This window comes from Pygocentrus nattereri, chromosome 10 (genome assembly GCF_015220715.1).
Source record: "Pygocentrus nattereri isolate fPygNat1 chromosome 10, fPygNat1.pri, whole genome shotgun sequence".
In the NCBI taxonomy this organism is placed as follows: domain Eukaryota; kingdom Metazoa; phylum Chordata; class Actinopteri; order Characiformes; family Serrasalmidae; genus Pygocentrus; species Pygocentrus nattereri.
The window spans coordinates 23,775,909-23,801,953 of NC_051220.1; the positions used below are offsets into that span (position 1 = coordinate 23,775,909).

The following is a 26,045-nucleotide window of genomic DNA, read 5'->3' on the forward strand; positions in this document are numbered from 1 at the left end:
AAAAAGGCTTTCTCATTCATAAAAAAACTTTGGCTTTTTCATCCTGACAATTCTATTCACTGTCTGACTGGAGCTTTATGTTTGTGAAGTCAGATTTATGTGGAAGAAAATTCACACAAACTTCATTACAAAGCAGTGGTAAAAGACTGTCCAGTGTTCACTTCTTCTCATTAATTGGCTTGAAGTAGATTTGATGCACAGAACAGCTTGAATGTGTAAAGAAAGCAGTGTCACACAATAAAATCACATCTTCAGCCTTGGAGAAAAGTGAGAAAAACCATTAAAGGGTGTGTGTTTGTGCCAAGAAGGGCAGACTCCAGGAGCATGCAGTGCCTCTCTGCTCTCCAGCTCCTCATTGATCTCGCTGCGAGTGACACAGCAATAAAGTGGGCCATGATCAATGGTTTTATCTCCCAAACACACAGTGAGCTAATTTAGGTCCCCGACCAGACGCATCTGAATCCCTTTGAAAGATTCATCTTAATGAGCCCACATTCTGTAAAGCCCCACTCAATTAGAGTAAACACTACTTTATGAGTGTGAGAGTGTGTGAGAGAGAGTGAGAGATATGAGTGAAAGAACTGAAAAGAGCGCAGCTGCAGGGCATAGACTCAGCCAAGGCCTCTCTCAGTCTGCAGGCACATTGTGTGATGTACTAGCTTTCTTGACATCAGTGTAGTCTGTATTTAACCTACCATATGCTCAAAAGCTGTGGCTTCTCAAGCCAGTGTTAAATGACACACAGCCCGGGGGTGCTAGATAATAAATGTGTGAAATGCAATGGTGCACGACAAACCTGTTTTAGGGATATTATTCAGGTCAAGATTGCTGTGCGGATCATAAGATCAAGGTAGCTAACATGCAGTACAAGCTTAAAGTATAGAAACAAACACTATTTTGACAGTATTTCAATATTTCAAATATTTTGTAATCAACAAGTAACATAGTATAAAGCCTTCCACATGCTCACAGGTACTCTTCCTCAAGTATCTGTGATATGGAAAAAGTGAGGCTGTATGGGAATTAGGGCTGTCAATATCAATTCTATGAGTTTGAACTGTTCACTCTTCAGTCCGTACAGTGCCTGCAAAAACAGCTTGTTTTGAATGTAGTGTTTTCACAATAATATGAAAGCCAACACATAGAGAGCACTAGGAGAATTAACATCATGCAAAATGCCAACTATTCCCTGCTGAATCACAGAGATGCTACATTTTAATTAACTTTTTTATATAACTGGGTAATAATTGAATTTAATCTATTAATTGTGACAACAATAGTCTCTTCCAAAGGTTTGGCCCATTGTGTAGATCCCATGTGACAAAGTTTCCAGATGAACCCTGTAGTGTAGCATGAGAGAAAGCTGACCTGGGCACATGGGGCAGCAGCTGCCCTCCACTGTGATTGGCTGGTTGCAGGGCAGGGCGGGGCAGCTGACAGTGGAGCACAGCGTCTGGCCCTGTAGGCAGTAGCAGTGTGTGCAGCTGTCGATGTCCCATCGCTCCTCGTCCACATAGGTCTTCCCGTTAAAGTGGCACACAGCCCTAGGCGTGGCATCTAGCCGGGCAATGGCCAGCAGGAGAAACAGATGTTGTTAGCGAACACGACGCTCATGTACAATCAGGCTGAAGCCAACACGTCTAAGCAGAGCAATTACAGCTCTTTCTCCATCTTTATTATACCTCTCACTTAACATTTGCAATTTGATGTACAGATGGTAACATATAATGCCAGGCTGTGACAGAACATGCAGTAATGCACAGTGAAACAGCCCGTGGTTGGCATGTTAATGTACCTAGACAGTAGGGGCAGCATTGGCCCTTACGCAGGACAGGCCGGGCGCAGTTGACGGGAGGGCAGGACTCAGAGAAGCAGCTGATAACTCCGTCCAGACACACACAACTGGAACAGACGTTGGGCTTCCAAGACTCGGCGGCCAGGAAGATGTCGCCCTCCTCATTGCGGCAGTAACTAGGCATGCTGTCGTTGCTGGGAGCTGGTGGTGTGACTGGCTCATCTGAAACACAAGATAAACACACAAACAAATAAAATATCCTATTCATGCTCTGCACACCAGTTGGCGCTTCTGCAGACACTCTTGCTAGCTTGGACCAAATTTACAGAACATTGACAAAAATCTCTTCTGACCTAATGAAAATGTATAGCGCATAACATGCATGACACCTACATTTAGAAAGTATGATTTCAAATGATTGCCTTAGGGAGGAGTTTATATTATTTTACGTTTTACTTCCATTTTTCAAAATCTGCAGTTTAATGCTGCCTTTTCATAACAGCTGAACTGCTTCTATCACTGTTAGTCACTTCTTGCTAAAACATTTAAGACACCCAGAGAAAAAGTGCAGGGCTCATGTGTGTTTTGTATGCTCAATCAAAGTGTGTAGCAACTATGGGTGTGACACACTGGTTACTGCCACATATTAACAATCTGATGGGTTGCAGATCATCTCAACTGCATAAAGTTCAGGCAAGATGGGATTTCAGTTATATTTATGTATTGTCATCTTTTGCCACATGATAGTACATAATAGCATACTCTGTTTTAAGTAATTACGCAAAAGCTTTACATTAAAAAAATGTATATTTTTTGCTTGACATCACTGTGTGTATGTGCCTCTTTAGGGACAGTTGTTTATGTACTGACAAAAAACCCCACAGCTCAGCCCTTTCATCCAAATTACTGTGCAAAAATTTTAACAGTTGCTGCACACGCTGTTAGTGCAGGAGTGAGTGTGAACAAATTTTCTAAAAGAAAGGTATGACCCTTCCTCCTTCAGCTTCCGCCAGGCAGCTTCCTCATGCTCCACCTGGCTGCACGGCCCTGACTCAGGTCCATCAATATTCATGGACCTCTCCAACAAAGTGCATCAACCTCCCCAGGTGTCTTCATTCTCTCACTCCAGCTGGCTTATCTCAGCACGAGGAGGACGTGTTGAGCAGGCCAGTCAGCCTGGTGTAAACGAGTCGGTTCATGTGTTCTCCAAGTCCAATGAATGCCTATTGTACGGTACTGTCTCTGACACTCAGTAGGCGTGCCATGTACCCCTTTCACCATACACTATTCATCAGTAGCCCCACCGTGCTTATACATTATGCACAATCATAAGTCTTCTTGAAAACTTTTCTTCATGTCACGGGTTTCCACCATGTCAAATATGCCTGGGCTTAACACAGAAAAAAATAATAGTGCTGATGTTTGTCACTGTGCCGTTGAGTTTTTGTCCTTTTTGTGTCACTTTTGTGTAACTGTCACCAGACCTGGCTATAAGAACTTCCCTGACTTTGCTGCGATCTTGGTGTTCTTCTAATAAACGGCTGAAAGGGATTACAGCTGAGCAGGGAAGCCTTGCGGCCGTGCCCAGGGCAGTAACAGTATATGCAGGCTGCCCTCTAAAAAATATCTGAAATAGCAGCTGAATATAAAACAGCAGAGGTTTAAAAAATACATAAGGGCTGGAGTGGAATCAGAGGTTACAGGAGAGCTCACCTGGGCAGTGTGGGCAGCAGGAGTCTTGCGTTCTGATTGGGCTCTGGCAGAGCAGCGGTGGACACACCTCAGTCTCGCAGAGCACACGACCGACGTGGCAAGTACACTGGGTGCAGGAGTCGATGTTCCACGTTTCACCTTCCACAAAGTACTCCCCACCCGGGGCCAAGCACACGGACGCTTCGCTCAGCTCTGGCTTATGAGAGCCTGACTCATCTGGATGGAGGAAAGATGGTTTAGAGCATGTCGCATCAAATGTTGGGACTGCAAAGCAAAAATCATAGGCAATTTTTTCCAGATACTAATAAAGACTTAAGGAAAATAGATACAGACCATGTAAATTAGTCCAAGATTATAGTCAAAGGTTAAATAGTTTGGCAGAAGATAAAACTATTAGGCCGAACAGTAGTCGATCCAGTTGACTAGCTACATTTGGGTAGGTCTGTCACTATTTATATTATATATAGAGGAATTGGGTAATGTATCCTTTTTTGCCAATTAATCCAGTAATCTTTTTTTTTGTGTAAATGAACAATAAATTATATTATTATATTATATTAAATTATATTATTTAAGGACCAAGTCGGCAGTGTTCACTTGTCACACGGGTTAATGCTACCTTGACTAGCTCTGCTTAAACATTTGAAGTAGCATATTTATTTACTTTGCACATTGCAGTTCAATAGTGAATCTTTATTGGAGTAGTGTGTTAGCATGTTCAGCCTAGACATTGTTACTTCATATGTACAGAATTTGGAAACATTTAATTTTACTTCACATACATGAAGTTTGTAAATACAAATATATGAGCACTAATATCTACCCATTGTAGCTACTGCTGAACACAGCTTTATAATGATTTCATCTATCCCACTATGATTCAGACCACAAACTAAATAATAAGCAAATTAAAATTAAATAATTAATTTTGTAATGAATTGATTTTTAAGTATTTGTGACAGCTATAGTTTGGGGTAAATTAGAGTTTTCTGCCAAAAACTACTTAATTCAAGCCCAATTTTGCCATAGCAGAAAGCTGGATGACAATGTCACTGAAAAATAAGGTTACTGAACCTGGACACGTGGGGCAGCACTGGCCAGCATGGATGCTGGGGTTGTCACAGGAGGGCACTGGACAGGAAATTAGGGCACACATCTCTCGGCCGGCATGGCAGTAACACTCCCTGCAGCCGTCGTGCCAGCTTTGACCATTCTCATGTCTCCGGCCATCCATAGACAAACATGAGCCCAGTTTAACCGAGGGGCCGACAGAGGAGGAGCTCTGGTCTGGAAGCACAAGCCCATAATTCATTGAGCAAACAATGTTTAACAGTCAGTAATCAGTGTATTTCAAATAGGGCACAGATCAAACATCCTTGGAAGGCAGCATAACTTGGCTCCCAGTAAAGCAATTCGTTCTAGTTTAAATGGAGCACTGACTGACTAACTCCTTCACTTAAAAACATGAGAAACCCGCTGTGTGGGCGGGGTCCTGGGCGCGGTGGTGTCCTGGGGGCGTGGCCGCTTCGGGCCCTGGGCCGGCCTTCCCTGCGCCGCGGTCGGGTGTAGGAAACCGGGGTGCCTAGTGACCGGGGGGGGGGGGCATGCTGCAGTGAGTAGGGCCACCTACCTGGCTCTGCTCGCTGTGCTGCGTGATGTCCCACTCCTCCCCTTTTTTCCCCCTTACAATGACACATTTCATGACACATTACAGTACACACAGGGCTTTGGGGGTGAAAGGGTTAACTTTCCTTTGGCCTGTCTCTCACTCAGTGGATGGTGGGTGGCGCTGCTGAGGTGACCTCACTTATCTGCTCACTGCTACCTGCCCCTCAATTTTATTTACACATTAGACATTGAGGGCCTTGGGGGGCAGTGTGGCTATGTTATTCAGTACTACATTGCCTCTGTCCCTCCAATTTTAATTGCACTGTAGCTCACACACATTCTTTTCATTTCACACACATATTGAGTGAGGGGGGGGGGGGGGGGGGGGGGGGGGGTAGGGTCCTCTCACACCCTGGTTTCGTGCACCCTGCCTGGTGGGGTTACTGGCCGGTCGTTCAGGGCCGGGGTGGCTGCCTCCCTGGGTTGCCGCTAGTGTCCGCCCGCCGACACTGTGAGTCCATGTCTGTTCCGTGTGTGTGCATGAGTGGGTGACTGGCGTGTGTGAGTGTGGGTGTGTGTGGGTGCATGTGAGCACGTGTGTGTGGACAGCTGGGCCTGGGTCTATGACTTGCTGAGCCTGGACATCTGTGGTACATGGTGGTGGGCAGGAGTTACCCCTCCCCACCGCTCCCCACTGCTTGCCGACTCTGCCACCCCCCCGGGGTATGGGTGTCCTGTGGGTCCCTGGGTGCATGGCTGGACATCTTGGCGTGGTCCCTGCCCTGCTCCCTTGGCGGTTGTGTCCTGGGGGTGGTTTGGGCCTCTTTGGCATGGGGGGGTCCTGCCGGGGGTCGGCCGGTCTCGGGCGCTTGGGGCCTCGGGGCCGCATGCTTGGCTCATGCTGGGGATGTTGGCCTGCCGGGGGGGTGGGCTGCTCATTGCCTCTGGCTCTCTGGTCTCTTGCCCTTTGTCTGTGGGCGCTCCGTCTGGGGCCTCCATTCTTCGTCCTCTGGGGTGTGCGCGCGGTGGCCGTTGGAGCGTGTGGCCTCAGGTCTCCTGAGTTCCTAATGGGCTGTGGATGGTCCAAGTCCCCTGGGTCCTTCCCTATCAGTCTCTGGACCACGGGGGCATGGTTGCGGCTTCTTGCCCTCATTATTGAGCACATTCCATGACACATGACACGTGGACGCGCATACACACATATACACATTGCTGCAAACAGTAGAATTGTGTGTGGTGTGTGGGTGTATATGTGTCTATGCATATGTATAGATATGTGAACATGTGTATGTATGTAGCAGCAAATAGTAGAATTATGTCTGGGTGTATATATGTATATGCATATGTATAGATATGTGAATATGTGTATGTATGTATACCTATATAATCCCCCCCTTTTTTTATTTAGTTGTCTGTTTATTTACTATTTTATTTGTTTTTTCTCTTTCTTTCTTTTTTGTTTCTTTTATTTTTATTTATTTATTTATTTAATTATCATTATTATTATGATTGATTATTATTATTATTATCATTATTATTATTTATTTATTTATTTAAATCTTTTTCCTTTTTCCTCCCTTCTTCTCTTTCTTTCCTGTCCTCTTTTTTATTGCCTGTCAGGCCTGGCCAAACAAATAAAATACAAACTTTAACAAGAATAGGCTTTAGTAACTTATAGAGCTTTTCTTGTGAAAACAAATATGTTTGGTACATCAGTGCATTTGGATTACCATTCCGATTGCAAAAATGGCCAGACATGACAGGTAAAAAAAACAAAAAAAAAACATGAGAAACCCACAAGCTCTTTCAGCCAGCTGTATTTACATCTAAATTCCTGCCACTTGACCTCATCAGTGAGGTGCCACTGCCAACAGTGGGCGCCTGCACTATGTGCAATAAACGTCTTACACCCACAAGCACTCCTTCTAATCTAATCTCACTATATCCGCCAACAGCCTCTCCTCTCAGTGTCTCTCTATAACAGCAGCAGTGGCCAACCAGCCTCAGATCAATACCACTGAGAGAACTCACCTTGATTAAAATCCTGCCTGCGAGATATGAGGTGGATGCGCTTTTTCAGAAATTCAAAGTGGGATAGATTATGAAAAAAAACCGGAAAAAAGAGTTATTCTTTGCTTCTCGTTAATCAGATCCTGGCTCAGTGGTCCTCATGAATATTTCACGTGCGAGAATTCATTATTTAGGGCAAATCAAATGAAAACACAAGGTACACGAAAGCACAAGGAGGATGAAGCTAGCCATCGCGAGCAACAGGACAGCTTGGAAAGAGAAAATATTGAGAGGTTGACTAAGGTATGGAATCTGATCTTGTTTTGATGTCGGCTCTCCACATAATCTAGAGTTCACTCAGCAACACAGTCAACAACGACCGCGCCACTGATGAAAGTTATGCAGCTATGACATTTCAATAAAAGAACGTGGGCCTACACAAGGCCGCAGCTATTCTCTTGACAATGAAACTGGACATTACAAGGTTCTCATAATGCCTGCTTTATTGGATTCTTATGAGCTTACATAAATCTCCGAGGACTGATTTGGAGGCTATACCTGAGCTGTTATTGGTGTTGACTACTTGAGCCACAGTGCCGCATGAAGAAAAACTGCCTTGCATTAGTACGGACCAGCTCACAGTAACAGAGAATGGCACTCCCTGTCCTTAAGTAGCTTTTTACAAGAGCTGCGCTGCACTTAAACTTCAGTAGGCCATTTTGGCATCTCTACTGCAGGTTTGGAAAGAAAAATAACACTTTTTACTCCAAACATTTTCTGCAGATAGATTTTGCAACAAAAAAACCCTCTAAGCACTGAGAACATTTGTTCACAAATGCAGTCAAAAAATAAATGGACAATTTTAGAGAATTTGCATATTCACAGACCTGAACTATAATATTCACTGAGCTGTGTAAACCCATAATTACATGCATTTAAATTAAGCACTGAAAAAATGAAAATGAACATGTTTAGTCTCACTTCCAAAAGCATAAAACGAAGTGAAGCTTACCTCGACACTGGCATATCAGGCAGCCTAGCTCATCCTGCTGGAAGCCCATTGGACACGGCTTGTCACACGGGAGCTCGGGGCACCTCTTACAGCGACAGATGTCGCAGCCATGCTTGTTTTTACTTACAGAGGAAAGAAGAAAGAAGCTGTTACAGTGGTTAAACTAGAAAATGAAAGAAATGGAGTTTGGACACACCCGAACGCATGTTTTTCATTATGTTAAAGACTTATGCTTATATGCATGAAATTTGATTCCAATATAAACATAAATAGAAAATTACAAATACTGTTAGAAAAGCACCCCAAGTGGCTGCTTAAGAGAATGTAAAAATGATATAAAATGTTCAAGGCAAAGGCATGGAAGCCCATTCCTGCCAAGTACAGGAAAAAAAATTGCCTCCTTTTTTCTCCTCCTGGCAACAGTATGTCACAATTCTGATGTAGTTTTGCAATATAATTGCATTTTTAAAAGATTTTGACTTGTGTTTTGAAATAATGGCTTATATTCCTAAATATTCACTTACTTTCTTTAAATTGAATAACTTGTCTTGTCAAGCCAAAGGTTTGAGAACAGAAATCATTATTTTAACATGGTAGTTAAACATTTTTAAAAAATAAATTATTCTGACCTAATGCATTAAAATCTTGGGAACATAAATCACCAATTTCAGATACTAAACCAAAATTTTTTTGAAAATTAGTTACTATTTTGAGATACTAAGTCAATATTTCAGGTCAAAATTTTAACATCCTGCTGCCAGAAACTGAGTAGGACATAAAAAATTGATTTTTTTCCCCTGTACCTGCTGGGAAAGGGCTTCCATACAAAGGCGAGCTAGAATCAACAATATCAGATAGTTCTGATTTAATGCTTTTGATTGCTATGCTATTCAATCCTTTCGCATGAATTCTTCTAAAATGTAGAAAACTATTATTCTAAAATGTAGAAAACAGTAAAAATATGAAAAAACACTTTCCCTGGGCGGGAGAGTCCAAACTTTGACTGGCACAGTGTATGGAGAAGCTCTTTGGGGCCGCTTAGGGCTGCTGAGACACTGCATCAGTCAGGATATGGTGAAGTTCTGAGCCACCAAACAACTTTCTAATAAACTGCTATAACCTCAGAGTGGACTTTGTCATTGCTTATGTACATATTGATGCGTTTATATTGTGCATGCGTAATGCACCAGGTGCTGAAGATGAAGCCCAATGTCATCAGTTAACGCAGGACAGAAAGAAAGAGAGAGAGAGAATGAAAGAGAAAGAGAGGGAGACTAGCCGTCTTTAATGACCTTACATGTAGGCATGTCAGCAGGTGGCACATTAAAAATGACTAACTAAAGGGACGTATCAAATGCTCACTCGGGCACCTTTCTCCAGCCTGTGATCCACTCTGCTGGAGCCTCCTCTGCCCCCTACACACATACACAAACTCCTTCCCCCTGTCCGTCGCTCCTCCTTATCTCATGAATAATAGCCGTGAGAAGCAGCCATGTGCAGTGTGAATTCCGTTTGGTGATAAGGAGCTATCAGGTGTGATTTCACTGTTGGGGAATATCAATAGACTGTGCAGGAATAGGTAGACAGCACGTCATGTCATGCATTATTCACACACTGGCGCTGTGCTAGCTTGAACAATGGCCATCACTTTGAGGCAGCATAAATAGATATCTAAAATTAGAATCTAAGATGCGAGCATTCCCGCTCACACACGATGGTGGAATTGACGGGGGAAGCAGAGACGGAGTGGTGGTGACGACGCTACACTTGACACATGAGAAACTCACTGTGTGACGGCTACAGCTGCATAATATATCATCCCTTAATGTTATCGCAATACTGGCTGTTGTAGAGGTCTGCAATGTGCAAATGAGCCTCTAATTAATCACTGAATGTTTAGTTGTGTGATGTACTCTGATCAATCACAGATGTTGCCTTCATGTTTGGAGTGTATCGATAGGCTACTGAACAAGCTAACTTTTGCAAAAAAAAAAACCCTCTAATATGCTTGAAGAGCAATAAAAAAAGGCAGATCGGTTACTGAGACAAAAACGACAGCTATAATTTATACAAACATGATTACATTTTTGGCCTTTGGAGATAGAAACATGTCAGGCTAAAACATGTAGAGAATAGCACAGTAGATTTTCCATCTTAAAATTTGAAAATGGTCAAAATTAGAAAAAAAAAAGTCAAAGTTACCATCTCATTTTACTGTTAAAATTTTTCATCTTAGAGAGAGGAGAAAGTCAAGCTCCACTCTTGCTTCAGACCTAAAGAAATCCACAGGTGTTTCTGACAATCCTTCCACTGTGAGAAGACAATTCAACCCTATGAGAATGAAAGGATGTGTAGGTGTCAAGAAGCTGTTACTGAGCAAAGAAAATAAACACAAAGGAAGGAAATCTGCAAATCAAACTGAATGATCAGAGAGAGTCAAGTGTCTCAACATAACAATGCGTTTGGGATTATTTGGATCGTGAGCAGAAAATGCAACCCACTTCTAAGACTGATATTTGGAGGCATGGAAAAGTACTCCTGTAGATTTCTTTGAAAACCTGAAAGCAAGAATGGAAGCTGTAATAATGACCAAGTGTGGACACTAAATACTAAAAAATTAAACTAAAAAACAAAAAAATTAGATATCCAGGCTTCTCTGTAGTTTTCTGTCAATTTTTTTTTTTTTTTTTTGCCGAAGCTGAAAACTAATTAACTGAATAAGCTAAATAAATGAAGGGTGGCCTTTGACTTTTGTGTAGTACTGTATGCTGGATTAAATGGATTTGTATTAAGGTTCCAATAATAGTATTTGGCAGTATTCTGTACTTTGTTGATCTTGAACAGCAAATTAAATTTTATGAAGAGTTTGTATTCAACATTAATGCTAAGACAGTGACTCTGGAGCAACATTTACAACACATAAAAATTTGCATCTGACAGCAGAAAGGCCTGGCGAAATACAGAAAAAATCAGGAGATTAATAGCACCTGATGCTGCACCACATAGACTTTTACAGCACAGTGAATTAATGTAATACCTACCAAGATCTGATTATATCAGATGTTCCTGAAAAGAGCAGTGCTCGATATCTGGTCACAAAGAAAGGTATCTGTGCAATTCTAGTTCTAGCTCTATAGAGCTGATTTTTAAAGAGTGTCTGTGAGCCCTATGCTGAGAAGGAAACAGCCTAGTGAGAATTACTGAATCTCAGTTTTAAGATTTTTGGAGTATCAGACATAATCTCAAAATGATCAAACAGCAATCTATATTAAAGACAACGCTTTTAATTGAGTCTGTGGCATTTTCGGTTTCGTCAGACAGTTTTGACAGTCATCCTCCCACACTGAGTGTGTGAGCCAGGTGCTCCCCGTGCCTTGCTGTGGATGTGTATGCAGTCCTTCATAAACCTGCTAACAGAACAGCTCTGCAAAAGTTTTTCTAAAGCGCCTCGCTGTAATTGATATGGGTGTGCACGCTCACGGAGGACTGGCGCTGGGTTTATTTGCAATGGCATAGGTACACGCTGTTGTGAAGATTAGACCTTCAGTTCCACTATCACAGGCCATCCTTTACCTGGGCCAATCGTCTGCGCTAATCTCAGCTTGGCCTAATTAGCTGTCAGATACATACCTGCAGCAGCCTGGTCCAAAACAAGCCGCCTGCTCTAGGGAGCAGCGTTTCGTCATTCAAAAATCAAGCCAAGCATGCAAGCAAACTGCAAGGAGGAGGTTTAGCTTGTGCTGACAGCCCTGCAGTTCTGCTTTGTCAAGGGTGACATGTCAAAATGAAGGTGTGATATGGAGAAAGAGGGGAAAAACAGATTGAAATGTCTCCAAGATGAGGCTTAGGAGAGAGATAGAGGGGGCTGACGACAGCAGAGGAAGGAGAGAGAAAGAGAGATGATGGTCTTGAATGCAAAGAGGATGCTTATGGTAAATGCTGGCAGTCTTACACGAAGCCAAAGGGGCAGTTCTTGGCGCAGGCTACTGGCTTGCACTTCTTGTGGCGCTGCCGGCACTGGCACAAGGCACAGCCATGGGCATCCGTCTGGAACCCAAAAGGGCACTTCAGAGTGCAGCCTGAGATCAGACCCCTGCACAGCTCCTCTCCTAGAGATGAGAACAGGCCAGACACCAGAGATCATTTCTTGATTTACTGATTGAATGCAAGTTTCAAGGTCACTTTTGAAGAAAAATGAATGCATACAACTGCAACCCTGTATCCTCACTAATTTGCTTTAAACTGTTAAGTAATGATGCAAAAAAAGAACATTTTGGATCAAAACTAAAATTCAGGACACCCTCTGCTGGACCTCTGTACTATTACAGCACGATACATCTTGTTTTTAATACGTAAAGCATGTCATTTTGTAGCACACGTCTAACGGTGTTGCTTCAAGCGTGGCATACACAACATGATTTTTACAATTCAAACAGGTTTCTAAAACAAAGACCATCACAAACTTAACTTCAGTCTTTCATAGAGGGTGTGGTCTTTTTGTTGTGAGAGACGCTGGATGATAAGGCAAATCATCATTGTTGTATAACACACATAATGAGCTTTGACCATAAATAAGAGCTCAAATACTCAGAGGGTGTAGCTCCCCTGTTAGCACATGACACAAACATAGCTAAACAACTGGACCAGTTTGTGCTTTCATGCATCGCAAAAGCTCTGAAGATGAGTATGGGGTTGTAGCACAGTAAGAGCCAGAGAATATTTCACTACAAACTGGCAGCTGACTTGAATTTGTAAAAAGAGTGCCTTATAAAAGTGATAAAGGCCTAACTATCCTGTGTTCAACAAGGACCCCCTCCTCTGTCTCTGCGATCAACTGCACACACAGTATGCATATGCATCCTGTCCATTTTTTTTAACTCCTCTAGATTTTGTTGGCAGTTGCTTGAAGTACTAACTGACTTAGACCTACACTACTGGACTCGTGAGTGTTTTAAGTTTTAAGATAAAAATCAAACATGTTTGAAAATATTGGAGTGCCTCTAATAACTTCAGAGCTCAAATGGAGGGCTGAAGATTGATCGGTTACTTCCAACTGAGCTCCTGACCTAGAAAATCGCTTATGATTATGAATATTTGTCAGAAAGAGTAAATCAGGGTTAAAATTGAGCAAAAAAAAAGTGTAAGTCTAGCTTTAATGTTCGTCATTTAGAGAAGAATCAGCCATGAACCACAGCAGGAGCTAACAAACACATGTCTGCAGTAACAACTTTCAAAAACAGAGGTTAGAAAGTTTATTACCAAAAGACACAGAGTTACTCAGTATGATCAATTTTATCAAATCAGTTAATCCTTAAAAAAAAAAGACAGTGACACTGTTTACAGCGATACACATGCAATATACACAGTCCTAGTCTCAGCCTCAAACACTGTGACTACATATAAACAGAGCTTTTTTCCATGTTAAGGTGGCCACCAGTATTGCCAGGTCTTTGAATGGCTATCCAGATTTCAAACAAGAAAACAAAGACAAAAAAAGTATGAAGATCACAGAATCTTGTATTTTAAAGTTATCCAAGTTTCCTTTGTAGCATTTAATAGCTTTCAAGTGATATATCCTCAAGTGCTTGCTAACACAATATGTTTCCTTCATGTTTTTGTGGCCCCTTTTTGAAAATCCCTGGGCCCCACATGTCATGCTCCTGCATTAGTCAGTAGTTGGTTATTTTGTACGTCAGTAAAGCAGCCTTTCCTGTCAAAGCAGGCAGTTCTAGGCCATGTTGAGGGCCAAAACACACCAGACACAGAGGTCTGGCTTGCAAGGCTAGCACAATGCTTGGTGTAAACAGACACACTGGCCTCGTAGCTCTATGGCAAAACCAAAGCAAACTTCAGACACCAAGCATGTCTTGACTGACCAACTACATCTGGAGAAACACTGTGTAAATATGATTTTCATTTCTTTAAACTGAACTCATTCTCACAGGTATGAACAGTAAAACAAAGTGAAATACAGTCAGCTAAACTGACCTTCCACATGTCTGAAATAAAACTCTGAAAACATCATGGAAAGAGCTCACAGCTTTAGAATTAAACACCTGGCAGGCTTTTTTCCTTTTAACAGAATCACACTATAAGAGTTGTGAGCCCTTGATGTGGCTGAAAAACATCAAACAAGTCGAGTTCTGTGCCACACAGCTGGTTTTTCAGTCCTGTCCTCCATCGGCTAATTCAGCACTATCCTTCTTTTGCCTTTGATATGTGTTGGCCTCACACACTCTCTCCCTCTCTTAGCATACTAAACAATGAGCTAATCCAGCGGCCTTCTTTGCGAGCACTCTCCTGAATCCACTACTGCCTGGAGAGTTTGCAGTTAAACACTCAGTGACAGGTGGCTCTCCTGCCTCCTCAACAGGACTATAAAGCAGGCCCACCTTCTCCAGTGGTCCAAAATAAGGCGATCTGGTTAATCCAACCAGGCACCCATTGCATTTTAGACATTAAACTATTTTTTATTTATTATTTTTTTTAATTTCATTTAATTATTTCCCATTCATACCACTTTAAAACAAAGTGGGGATGTTGCCAGAAGAGGAGATTCTAAAGTCCATACTTGATCTCATAATATGATCTCAATTTGATAGTTATCATTGTGCGTATAGTCTTACTTTTGCAAAAAGACAAAAAAAATCTTCATATTTTGGAAATGCTTGTCATTTTTTGACTTAAAAACAAAGAATTGAGAGGTGCAACCTTTCAGTATGGAATGTAAATCAAAAATACATGTAATTCATTTTGGAACTAACTATGAATTAAGTAATTGCATTTAAGCAATAAGGTAATGTAGACATAATATAGCATAATGACAAAAATCTGATCATAATCAGATTTCTGCAGTTATCTGATTATATAAATGGTCATGTAAATGGCAAACTCTGATTTCTTAGATAGCAGTAAGGACTAGAAATCCGATAAAGAAATCTGATAAAGAGAGCTGTTTTTTTAGGTTAGTACTAAGATTTCTCAGTGCCTGTAAACTCTACCCAGATTTCTTTCAGATTTCTCAGTCTGCGCATGACAGAACCAGACTGCAGTACCGGAAAAAAGCAAACAGCATTGCTGTGAGATGGCAGCAAAGTACTTTTAGACTGGTGCTGAAACCAAATACGTGTGACTAACTGAAGGATTTAAATTTTCTTCATTTTCTAGATGGTATATTTACATTTTTAGGTAAAGTAGAGCGATTTAAAAAAAAAAGAGTTAAAAAAAACTGCAGCATGAAGTTTGAGTTTTACATTAAGGTTGCAAAGCAGAAATTCGATTACTGTCTGACTTATGAAGACCCAGAGTTTTCACGTCATCTGGTTACTCAAGAGCATATAAATGCCTTGATCGGATAACAGACAACATCAGATTTTCTGCAGATATAAGATTATTAAGTGCATGTAAATGCACTCAATGATGACTCTGTAAGGGGCTAAGTACAGAGCAGGCCATTTGTAATATGCTTGACAAAAGAAATTCCGGCAGCACTGCTTTGTTAAAATGCAAACACAACACAAATGTAATTGGCTATGTAATTAAATGTGCAGTGAAGGTACGTGATCATTTAGTTATGTAATTCCATGTAATATTATATGTAGTTCCATGTGCATGCACAGTTAGTCTCACTTGTTTTACAGCTGCAAGTGCGACAGCTGTCCTGGTCAAGCCGGAAGCCATACAGGCAGTCCTTGTCCGTCAGCGTGCAGTTCTCCAACGGTCCACAGGCAGGGGGCGCCAGGGTGATGTAGGTGGGCTCTGGAAAAAAATGAGAAAAAAAAAATCATACACACAAATCCCCCCAGTGGAGGTGAGTCAGGCTGTGTGTGAGCGAGAGACAGAAAAAGAAAGAGAAAGAGGGAGCTGTGAGGGAATGTGGAGACTCATATGGGACAAGGCTTATGAGTCATGGGAGTTGAAAGCAATTTTCCACACACCTCTCTTCTTAGCTGCTGTTAATGGCTGAGAGCAGATGACAGAGAGCACAACAACAGGAGACAGGAGAGAGAGAGAAAGAGAGAGAGAGAGAGAGAGAGAGAGAGAGAGAGTGAGATAACATATGTTGAAAGGCCATTATCTATTTTTTGCTTCCCTTTCATGCCCCTCATACTGACATCTCATTCTAATGTGAACTCCTAGTGGTTATAATTTATTTGTTAGAATCCATTAAAAGATTATGGGTGGTTTTTAATATGGGCAAGCGAGCGTGCTGTATATCAGTGGCGCGCGACCCCGACTCGCAGTTTAGGTTATGACAGCTCTGACAAGCCGCAGCGCCGTCGCTGTCATCGCCACTCTAAATCATGCCATGCTCTCAGGCCAAACACTGCTACTGAGCCCATGGAGCTGGACCACCAGTACATCCTGAGAGAAATGAGGAATCAGGAAGAGGAGACAAGCTGTCAGGGGCAATACTCATGATGTGCTTTACTGGCCACCTATATACAGCTGACACGCATAACTTTCATCACAGATGATGCAAATGAGGTAGGAACTAACACATAAGGCTACATTCTAATGCCCATCCAATATACCAGCCTAACTGGTCTGTCTAACATCTGTCTAACTTACTGTAAAATAAAACACATATACTTAACGTCTTGCTTAGTACTTCAACAAACAGATGCCCCTGATGCAAGAATAACTAAGAATTCTTCTGAGCATTGCTGGGTTTTTATGCTAATAAACTTTAGACTACTTTTCGGACCAACAGAAATTCTCCAAAATCACTTTGAGTAAAATCTCTTTATATTAATTTACATTTAAAGCTAAGAATGTTTTTTCCTTCTCCTGTAAAGTTACTGTTTTGGAGGGTCTTTATTTTTGGACAGCAACAACATGTATACATAAAAAGACCTATGAAAAGAAACATAAAAGTTAAACCAGTAAAACTGTTAAGAATTTTGTAAAGCCGGATTACTACACCACTGGACTGACAAATTGAAATCACTTCACTGCAGGTGCATATTATCATCCTCTAGCATCTATGGTGTGCCAGCAGTGGCTAACTTCATGATAAAATGTGTGCACTGTGTACTTTTAAAGGTTTATTTACACAAATGACAGACACGGGTCACTTACAGCACAAGAGCATGAACCATCAAAGCAGAAAGATTAAATGTGAGCAAATGCAAGGCCTGTGATTTGAATGCAGCCTTAAAACAGAGAACAGGGTAGCCATCCATAGCAGCACATCCAGGGATGACAAAGTGCTGATGTCATGGGTCCACCGTGGCCAAGAGGCAGCTGAAGCATGCCGGCTATTTAGGCTGGTGGTCAGAGGTAGTTTTGTTGATAATTCCCACGGGCTGTTTGTGCAGAACGATGGAGTGAGGCTGAAGGCTGAGGAACTGCTATTATTTTTAGGACGAGAAATTTAATTAAGAGGGATCAGATGCTGAGAATGACAAAGTCTTTCTTTCTCTTTTTCTACCACTCTTTCGGCCTGTTTTTTTTTTGTTTTTTTTGCTAGTTCTCTTTCTCAGTGCGCCTCTGCCCAAGGTTATTTTGTCTCAATAGTTTATGGACCCCTTTTTTTTTTTTTAAATATATGGTTATTTTGAATTAAAAATGAGCTCACTCTGATGGTCCTGAGGGCAAAGCTGCAGAGTCTTTCCTCGATTCATTAAAAGAGCTGCTTTTCATTAAGCCTCAATGCCCTTTCCTTGACAGGGCCTGTGCGTGTGCGTGTGCGTGTGTGGGCCTGGAGCAAAAACAAGGCAAATCAACCGCACACAAATAAACTGAGGCACAGATAAAGAGATATTCTTGTGCAAACACAAAAATAGAGCCTGTCATACATACACATAGACAAACTGGCTGAGGTGTAACTCAAGTGCGGATCCCTTGCCGTTTGTGGGCCTCGCTAAGCGAGGTGTGAGCTCATAGTAGCTCGTCCCAGTCTGACAGTCTTAGTTTGTTTAATTACACACCCGGCGTCTGGAACAAAACTCCCCTCGGACAGGAAGAAGGGGTGTCACCTTGAGCAAAACAAGGTCTTACAACAAATAATATTCAGGGAATAAAAATGCATGAGCACAGAGTGACCAGTAAAGAGCTGAAGATCAGGCCTAGCCAGAGAGCCAGGGCTAAATCTAGCAGGACATCTGGATGCAGTGAGTGTCTGAATGGCCATACAGAACGCTGTGGTTTCCCAGTGGTGCCAAAAAGCTGAGTACTGGCTCTCACTCAGCTGCTAGCAGCTAATGCAGGCTGATATATTGTGTTCTAGCTTTGAGATGTTAGAAACACATTGTGTTGCCAGGCAAATGAGTCAATTACTATTTCACAGTATCCCACTCCTGCCCTGCATACTTTGACATTTTCCCTACTCTGACACCCCTGAATCAAGCACATGTCATGGAAAACCATATGTTCCTTACTTTTCTGAAGCAAAACTGTTTGATGTAGTTTTTGAAGTTTCAAACATACTGTTCACTCATCAGCTCATACAGTCCATATGTGGAGACAAAGCTGTGAAAATGACCCCTTTGAATTAGTTGTTTTTGTGATGTCATAAAAACCTAGTAATTTCATATATCCACCTATTTAGCCTACAGCTGTTCAGCCCACTCTTGCTGAAGTTATAAGGAGTGTTCTAGCCCAAACTACTGTATGAACGAGGCACAACACAGGGCAACCAACTGGAACAGAGTTCATTTACATGTACAGTTGTATGCAAAGGTTTGGTGTTTCTAGTCAAATAACATGTTATGTTGATTTATTGAAAAGTATACATCCTCAGCAAAGAAAACAATTCTGCTTGGCTGGGGGCTTTTTATGGATGATTGTGTCATAATAAAGGCAAAGTAAAAGAAACAGTCTGTTTAATTCTAAATGATAAAGAAAGGCTGGAAAATACTAATACAGAAATGAATGACGACTATTTTTGGCACATAAAACCATACAAATTATCAAAATGGATCTCAGGGTAAAAATACAAAATGCTAAAAAGAGTTATGAAGATTCATAACTAAATGATAAGCCTGTAGTTTATGGGGCTAAAAGTAAAATCGCATGAAAATTACCCCCCTAACATGTAAAGTTAGAATTCCACTGCACTTGTCAGTGGTCATGTTTTTATATGTATGTTCATATTATATGTCAGGGTCACTCACATTAGCACACCTGATGTCACAGCCAAAACAGCAGTGTGCATTACAGACAGTGAACACGCTCCTTTTGCATTTACTTTTAAACAAACATGTTTTCTTTATTGAAAATATACTACAATGTAGTATAAAGTCCTCTTAAGATGCTCACAAATTCCATGGTTTGCAGTTTGCTGCAGGCATCCATGTTTTTCATAAGTGCAGCATTAAGAATGGAACTTTGGAATACCAACTCAGAAATATCCAACTTACGAGTACAACAGAATGCAGGAAAAACACAAAAAATGCGCAGGTCAGGAAGATCAGGGTTTGTAATCACTGATGCAATGTCATGAGCAGCTGTAGTCAGCTGGTTTCAAAAAGACTTTTCATGCACTAGAGGTATCACAGAGCAGTCAAGCAGATGACTTGTTGACTAATAAATCCACTAGTTGGTGCTGTGGGCAGCAGTTGAGCAGTTGAAGACAGTTTAGTACTGAAATACAGCAGCTTAGTAATGAAATACAGCAGCAGAAAAAACAGCAGTGAACAGCCAGTAGGAGACTCCAGAAACAGTTTTTTCTGCTAAACACAAAGCCCAGAGTACTTAATCAGTGTAGAAACACTCCGCAAGATGAAACCAATTTCACTGCAAGCTGCTAACACCGCGCTGAAATAAAGTCCTGGAAGCCAGGCCATGCAGGTTTCGAGAACCGCCTACTTTGATAAGAAAGGGACATTTGACTGACCGATCACCAACTGTTTAATGTGACCTGTGTGCAACAGAAAACAAATGGATGTAGTACACCAGCCACCAAGGATGTCTCATTCACTCACTACAAACGGTCTAAACCTAGCGGTGCACAGAAGCGCAGACAGAATCATTTTCTTGTATTTTTTTTCTCAGCCGCCGTTGTAATACATTTTTACATGACCACTTTCCACTCTTTCTTCATCCCATAGAATTTAATAGCCTGTTTATTTCTGTGTCTATAAGACTGATATATGTAAATGAGCCCTGTTTTGATTGGCAGCTATGTTTTGCGCCTCAAAAAGTAGTCGAGGCTGAAACACTCCTTCCAACAGATGCTGCACGCTGAATAGGGGGATATCTATAAATGAATTGACATCATAGATAATTTAATTGAGTTCAGGTTAGTTTCTACATATGGTCTGTATAGACTGGGGAGAGAAAGGTATGTTTTATTTGAAACAAGTGAGGAAAATTCAGCTTTCCATGATATGTAACTATGGCACACACCCGTGCCCCAGGCCCCAAACTCCAGACAAGGACAGTGGGGACAGAAGAACTGGCGGATGGTGAGGGGTGGAGCACAAATCCTGAAACCGCCGAGGGACATGAATGATGGTGGGAGGAGGACCTTTACATTTATGGCATTTTGCTGACACTCTTATCCAGAGCGACTTACAATTTGATCATTTTACACAGGTAGGCCAAGGTGGTGTTAGGAGTCTTGCCCAAGGACCCTTATTGGTATAGTGTAGGGTGCTTGCCCTGGTCGGGGATTGAACCCCTGTCTTCGGCGTAGAAGGCAAAGGTGTTAATCACTACACTAACCAACCACCTCTCTGGTAGGACATCAGCTGCCAGAGAGGGGACGGTGACAATGATGACTACGAGAGGCATGAAGCTGGGCCCCGCTTCCTATTCTGCAGCGATGCCACTTCCCTGCACCTCACATTCGATCCAGACGCGAGATGCGGAATGCCGGGGAGGCAGAGCTCAGGTGAGCGCCTTGCTAAAAGATCACAGAGGGAACAGAGGGAAAGGGGAGAAGGACAAGCAGCAGTGGCGAGAGACTGAAGAATAAAGAGCTGAAAAGCTCAAGTGAGAAAAGGACTGAAAGTCTACCTCAAAGCCACTGAAAAATGAACAGCATAGGTCTTGGTTTTGTATGGTTTGTTTTGTGTATGTTTGGAGAGAAAATTAAGGTTAAATGGCTGCTCCATACATGACATATTACTACACCCTTTAATGTGGTTCCCACAATTCTTTTTTAAACTTGCTTACATTGATGTTACGGACTCCATGCCCTCTTACACACTTCATTGTCACAGTGCTTAATACTCTTGACCAGCAGCCACCCTGCACTATATAATGTTCCTTCTTGTGTAGGTGCTTCTACAACATAGTGAAAAAAGAAGCACTTTCAGGCTTCTAACTGAAGTCAATAGCCTGACTCTAGGCTAATCTGAACATGCTTATAGACACACAAAACTTGCACACACCTTTACTCACATTCTCAGGGGTCTGTGTGGATGCAATTTTGAGCAGCCTATCATTTCCCTCCTTGCGCCCTCTCTCACCTGCTCCCCAGGTGCCGGCTAATGTATAGTGCTGGCAGCGAAGCGGTAAAATGGTTTTTACGTGACATAACTGCCTCCTCCCAAAGCATGGCACACACTCACATGGTCACACATGCCTTATGTAAATGAACAAGGGAGAATGGACAAAGAGTTCTGCAGTCCTTGCCAACAGGTATGGCTATTTTTAAAAGACATCTGTCTAGGGGGAGAGCGGGTATCGTTAAGTTCCTGCTTTATTTCCTAACGCCCTGTGCAATAATGGGGCCACAAATGGAAGGCCTGCATGTGTAGAGGCTTAGAGTGAAATGCAGTCTTCGCTACCTGTCCTCCCTCCCCTTGTCCCCCCTGCTTTCGGTTGTGGAATCAGAATGGGATGAGGTGGCTATGGCGCTTTCAAAAATAAATAAATAATAATTAAAAAAAAAAAAGAACAGCAAGGTCAGAAGGGCATGGTGTAGCACAGCGCATTCAATACACAGGTAACGTAATACGACGCACACCCTGCAAATCAATACACCTTCTGTCCATGAGAAAGCTTTCCCAGAAACAAGAACACACAGGGCTGAGCCCACAGCAATGAATATACTCTTTAAATGAAGAGAGGGCTATCATTATTTAAACAGCTGTCTTTACCACACAGCCATGCAGAAGGAGATACTCAAATACACACTGTCTTACACTGAAATATAGGGTAGTTCATGTCAATTACTGAGCCCAGGAGGATCCTGAGTGGGCAGAGCACCGCCATAGTGTAGAAATGTAAAAACACACTGGATCTCCATGAGTTTCCACAGAGCACAGCAATGAGCAGCAGCCAGACATGATTCTCTTTGATCCAAATCAGACTGAGAGGAAGAAATGGAGAGAAAAGGATGGAGAGAGAGAGATTTTGAAGGGGGCAGAGACATCAAGATAAGGGGCAGAAAAAAAGAGACGGAGAAGAAAGACAGAAAGGAGGAGAAAAAGGAGAAGAGGGGGAGAGAGTGACAGCACGTGAAAGACACAATAAGGGAGAAGGAAAGGGAGAGAGGGGAAGGAGACAGGAGAGAAGGAGAGAACAACAGGGAGAAGAGAAAGAATAAAAGTGAGAAAGGAGAGAGAAAATGAGAGAAAGAGGTACAGAGCAAGTGAGAGCATGTGAGATACACAGAAAGAGAGAGAGAGAGAGAGAGAGAGAGAGAGAGAGATAAGGGGCAGAAAAAAGAGAAGGAAGACAGGATGAGAAGGGGAGAGAGAGACAGAAAGTGAAATATAATGAGAGGGAAAGGAAGAGAGAGACAGAGAGGAGAGGAAGAAGAGAGAAGGAGAACAACAGGAAGGAAAGAAATATTTAAAGAGAGAAAGAAAATGAGAGAAAGAGGGACAGAAACAAGAAACAGCAACAGAGAAAATAAGAATTGTGAATCTTGAATCAGAGAGGGAAGGAGAGAGAGAAGGAGAAAGAGAGAGTGAGAGAGGGAGAGATGTGTGAAGGACTGGATTAGAATGTGGTTCTACTAGTATTGTATGTATGGAATGTTTAATGGAGCAATGGGGCTCCACCTGCCTGCCAGTCTGCCCCTCCACAGCTGTGTGTGTTTGTGTGTGTGTATATGAGAATACCCTATACGTGCTTATGCACAGTCTGTCAGACTCACAACTCTAATTGTTTCACGGGCAGACAGCTGCATAAAAGATTAATAGAAAACACAGCGTAAAAGGAAGAGAAAAAGGCACGGACAGAGAGAGAAAGAAAGAGAGACAGAGAAAGAACGAAGAGAGAGAGAGAGAGAGAGAGAGACAGACAGTCCCTCGCAGGCACATGAGAAAGGAAGCCTGGGGGCATGCTGCTGCCTTCTTTCATTCATCCCATGCACTTCCATCCCTTCTTCCAGCCACAAATTCTCAGAAAAGCCAGGCCGGTCAGATGACCTGAGGCCATACGCCCTCTAATTGGACCCTTTGCATCCTGATTATAACAGGAGGTTATGAACGGACAGGAATCTGGCTGACGTGGTACATGTAGTATAATATTCACTTTCCAACTTTTTTTTTTGCCTTTTGCCTTTTTTTCCTCTTACTGATGTATTGATCTGTAGGGAGGCATGCTGCGCTGGTGTGGATGTTTAATTGGACACAAGCTGGAGGAGCAGAGAGCAGAGTAGACAGACAGCAACCTTATTACACCTGCCCATGGACATTTACACAGGAGAAACACAGATAATCACACCCAACGACGCAGTGGAGGAGGTTTATGCACAGTATCATAACTCTAAACCCAAAACATTACACTTTTTATTACTGCTTACAGCCTCACCTCAAATTTCCTTCCAACAATATTAGGCTAGGTTGGAGCAATGAGAGCCATGATCTGATAAACAAAAGACATCAACGCATGTCTTTACATGGTAATGCGTAAAAATTACAATCCAGAGTCCATTGAAAAAGTTGACCAGAGTGAACCATAATTGGAGAGAATCTGGGGCGGGACTTCTGTCAGGTACAATCAGTGCTGTGAACAAGATGGTAGAGCTCACAGTCCAACTATAAAGTTTGTGCACGGGTCTATCAAGAAGAAAAACTGGCAGCAATTTTCACTTAACAGCAAAAGTTAAAAAGTTGGGAGCTGCTAACACTAGTATGGGAGGAAACTAGTGTGAACCTACATCAGCAGGATATCAGTAATGCCCTGAACCACATCCTACATAAGAAAGTGAAAGCAAGGTACATTTTATGTGACTGCTGTTGCAGCACAACAACTATTTACTGATGTGGTAATCATTCACTAGATCAGAGGTGAGATGATCAGAGTTTCAGCCTTGAGGCTGAAAAAGCACCAGGGGTGCTTTACATCAATGACACTGTGTGTTCTTGTTATTTTCTGACTCAAACAGATTAGACGAATTAGAAAGGTCTTGGTAATCACTAGATTAATTGGATAAGGTGAGTAATGAAACATAATGTGAAGCATCTGTGCAGTGCATGGTGTACCCAAGACCAGAAGTGAGAAGTTAATTCTTTGCAAATTGCAAATTACAATTAATAACAGCAGGGTGCCGACTGTGGTCTGATTGAGTGTTCCGCTCTTTGAAAATGTCACTGAATTTTTGAGAAAATCACTGAAGCAAAAGCTTCATTCTGTGGATGTGCAGAGTGAAGCTGCTGAGAATGCTGATAGCGTACAGTGCTGATATCAAATCTATATCCTTCAGCTTGAGCTGAGAGAAGATGCCTTCGTTTCTCTGGCTTCAGCCAATCTAGAAAGACATTCATCATCTGACATAGCTGCCACTCATCTGTCAACTGCTTCTCCACACTTGTGTGTACATGTGTGTGTGTGTGTGTGTGTGTGTGTGTGTCTGTGTTTGTGTGCACGCATGTAGATGTGTGTCTCCAGGCATCCTACCTGAACCTTGCTTACACATAAGCTAAAATAAAAACACACACAAACAGCATTCCCAAATGCCTGGGTGAAAATCCATATCAGAATCTGCTTAATCAAACCTTACAATTTGCAGCAACCCAACGCAAAGCTCTCACCCGTGGCTCTCACTCAGCAGCCAGGCAAGACCACTGCAGCGTGAGAGTGGTCCCATATGTAACCCGATATGCCTGAGAGTGTAATAGCAATCATATATTAGGTACCTTGTACCTATACAGTGACCAATTTATCCAGTACACCAACCATGTAAGTGGCTGTTAACCTGAGCAACAACAGATCAGCTACAGTGAGTAATTGTAAACCTATAAAATGCATGTATATGGCAGGCGTTTCTGATAAAATGTCCAACAGGAGTAGGTACAAGGTGTGTGCATGGAATAAACTGGCAAATCAGCGAGGATCAATAGCTATAAAGCAGCTTTCACGCACTATGTTTGTCCTGGGCAAAGAATAAATGGGTAATGTGAAAGAGTCAGGCATTAATGGTAACTGCTGTAAGGTGAGGGTACAAATACTTTTGTATGCACTTTAAAAAAAACCTTAAAATGCAAGTTCCCATATATGGGCCCACACTTCAGTGCCTCATCCTCATAACTATGTCTTATATAGCTACATAGCAGTTAACAACTAATTTATAGTAGTAGAATAGTAGAATTACAGGTGTTACATTGAGTAACTGACTAATAAGGTTGCAGCTTAATGACATGTAAAGGAGTGACATGTAAAAATGTTCCACAGAAATTAAACACACTGCACTTGGTAAGACCTAGTAACAAATGACCCATATACACGCACACACTGACCTACAAACAAGGCCAAAGTGTGTTAGGAACAATGAACAAAGAGAGGCAGAGAAAAAAAGACAAGATAACACACTTCAGGGTTATCATGATAGTAGACTTTTGACTCAAATGAAAAGTGGTATCAGTCTTCTATACCAAAACAAATCATGACAAAAAACATTTATCACCTGACCATCCAAATGTTATCGAAAAGTAGCTTGTGCAATTTGATTAGCCTATAGGCAGAATACAACATCAACATCATTTAAAACATTAGTGAAAATCA

At 42.0% G+C, this 26,045-nt stretch overlaps 1 protein-coding gene across 3 annotated transcripts in view; it reads right to left on the minus strand.

Annotated features, from left to right (window-relative positions):
- The window catches only part of crim1 (cysteine rich transmembrane BMP regulator 1 (chordin-like)), a 120,394-nt gene that overhangs the window by 7,016 nt on the left and 87,333 nt on the right, over positions 1-26,045 (minus strand). For all 3 annotated transcript variants that reach the window (XM_017694531.2, XM_037541935.1, XM_037541934.1), the window contains 7 exons: positions 15,768-15,896; positions 12,091-12,247; positions 8,139-8,260; positions 4,583-4,795; positions 3,509-3,724; positions 1,796-2,017; positions 1,369-1,557 (listed from right to left, as the gene is read on the minus strand). In XM_017694531.2, the coding sequence (XP_017550020.1) occupies positions 1,369-1,557; positions 1,796-2,017; positions 3,509-3,724; positions 4,583-4,795; positions 8,139-8,260; positions 12,091-12,247; positions 15,768-15,896 (1,248 nt within the window). The remainder of the gene's footprint in view (positions 1-1,368; positions 1,558-1,795; positions 2,018-3,508; positions 3,725-4,582; positions 4,796-8,138; positions 8,261-12,090; positions 12,248-15,767; positions 15,897-26,045) is intronic.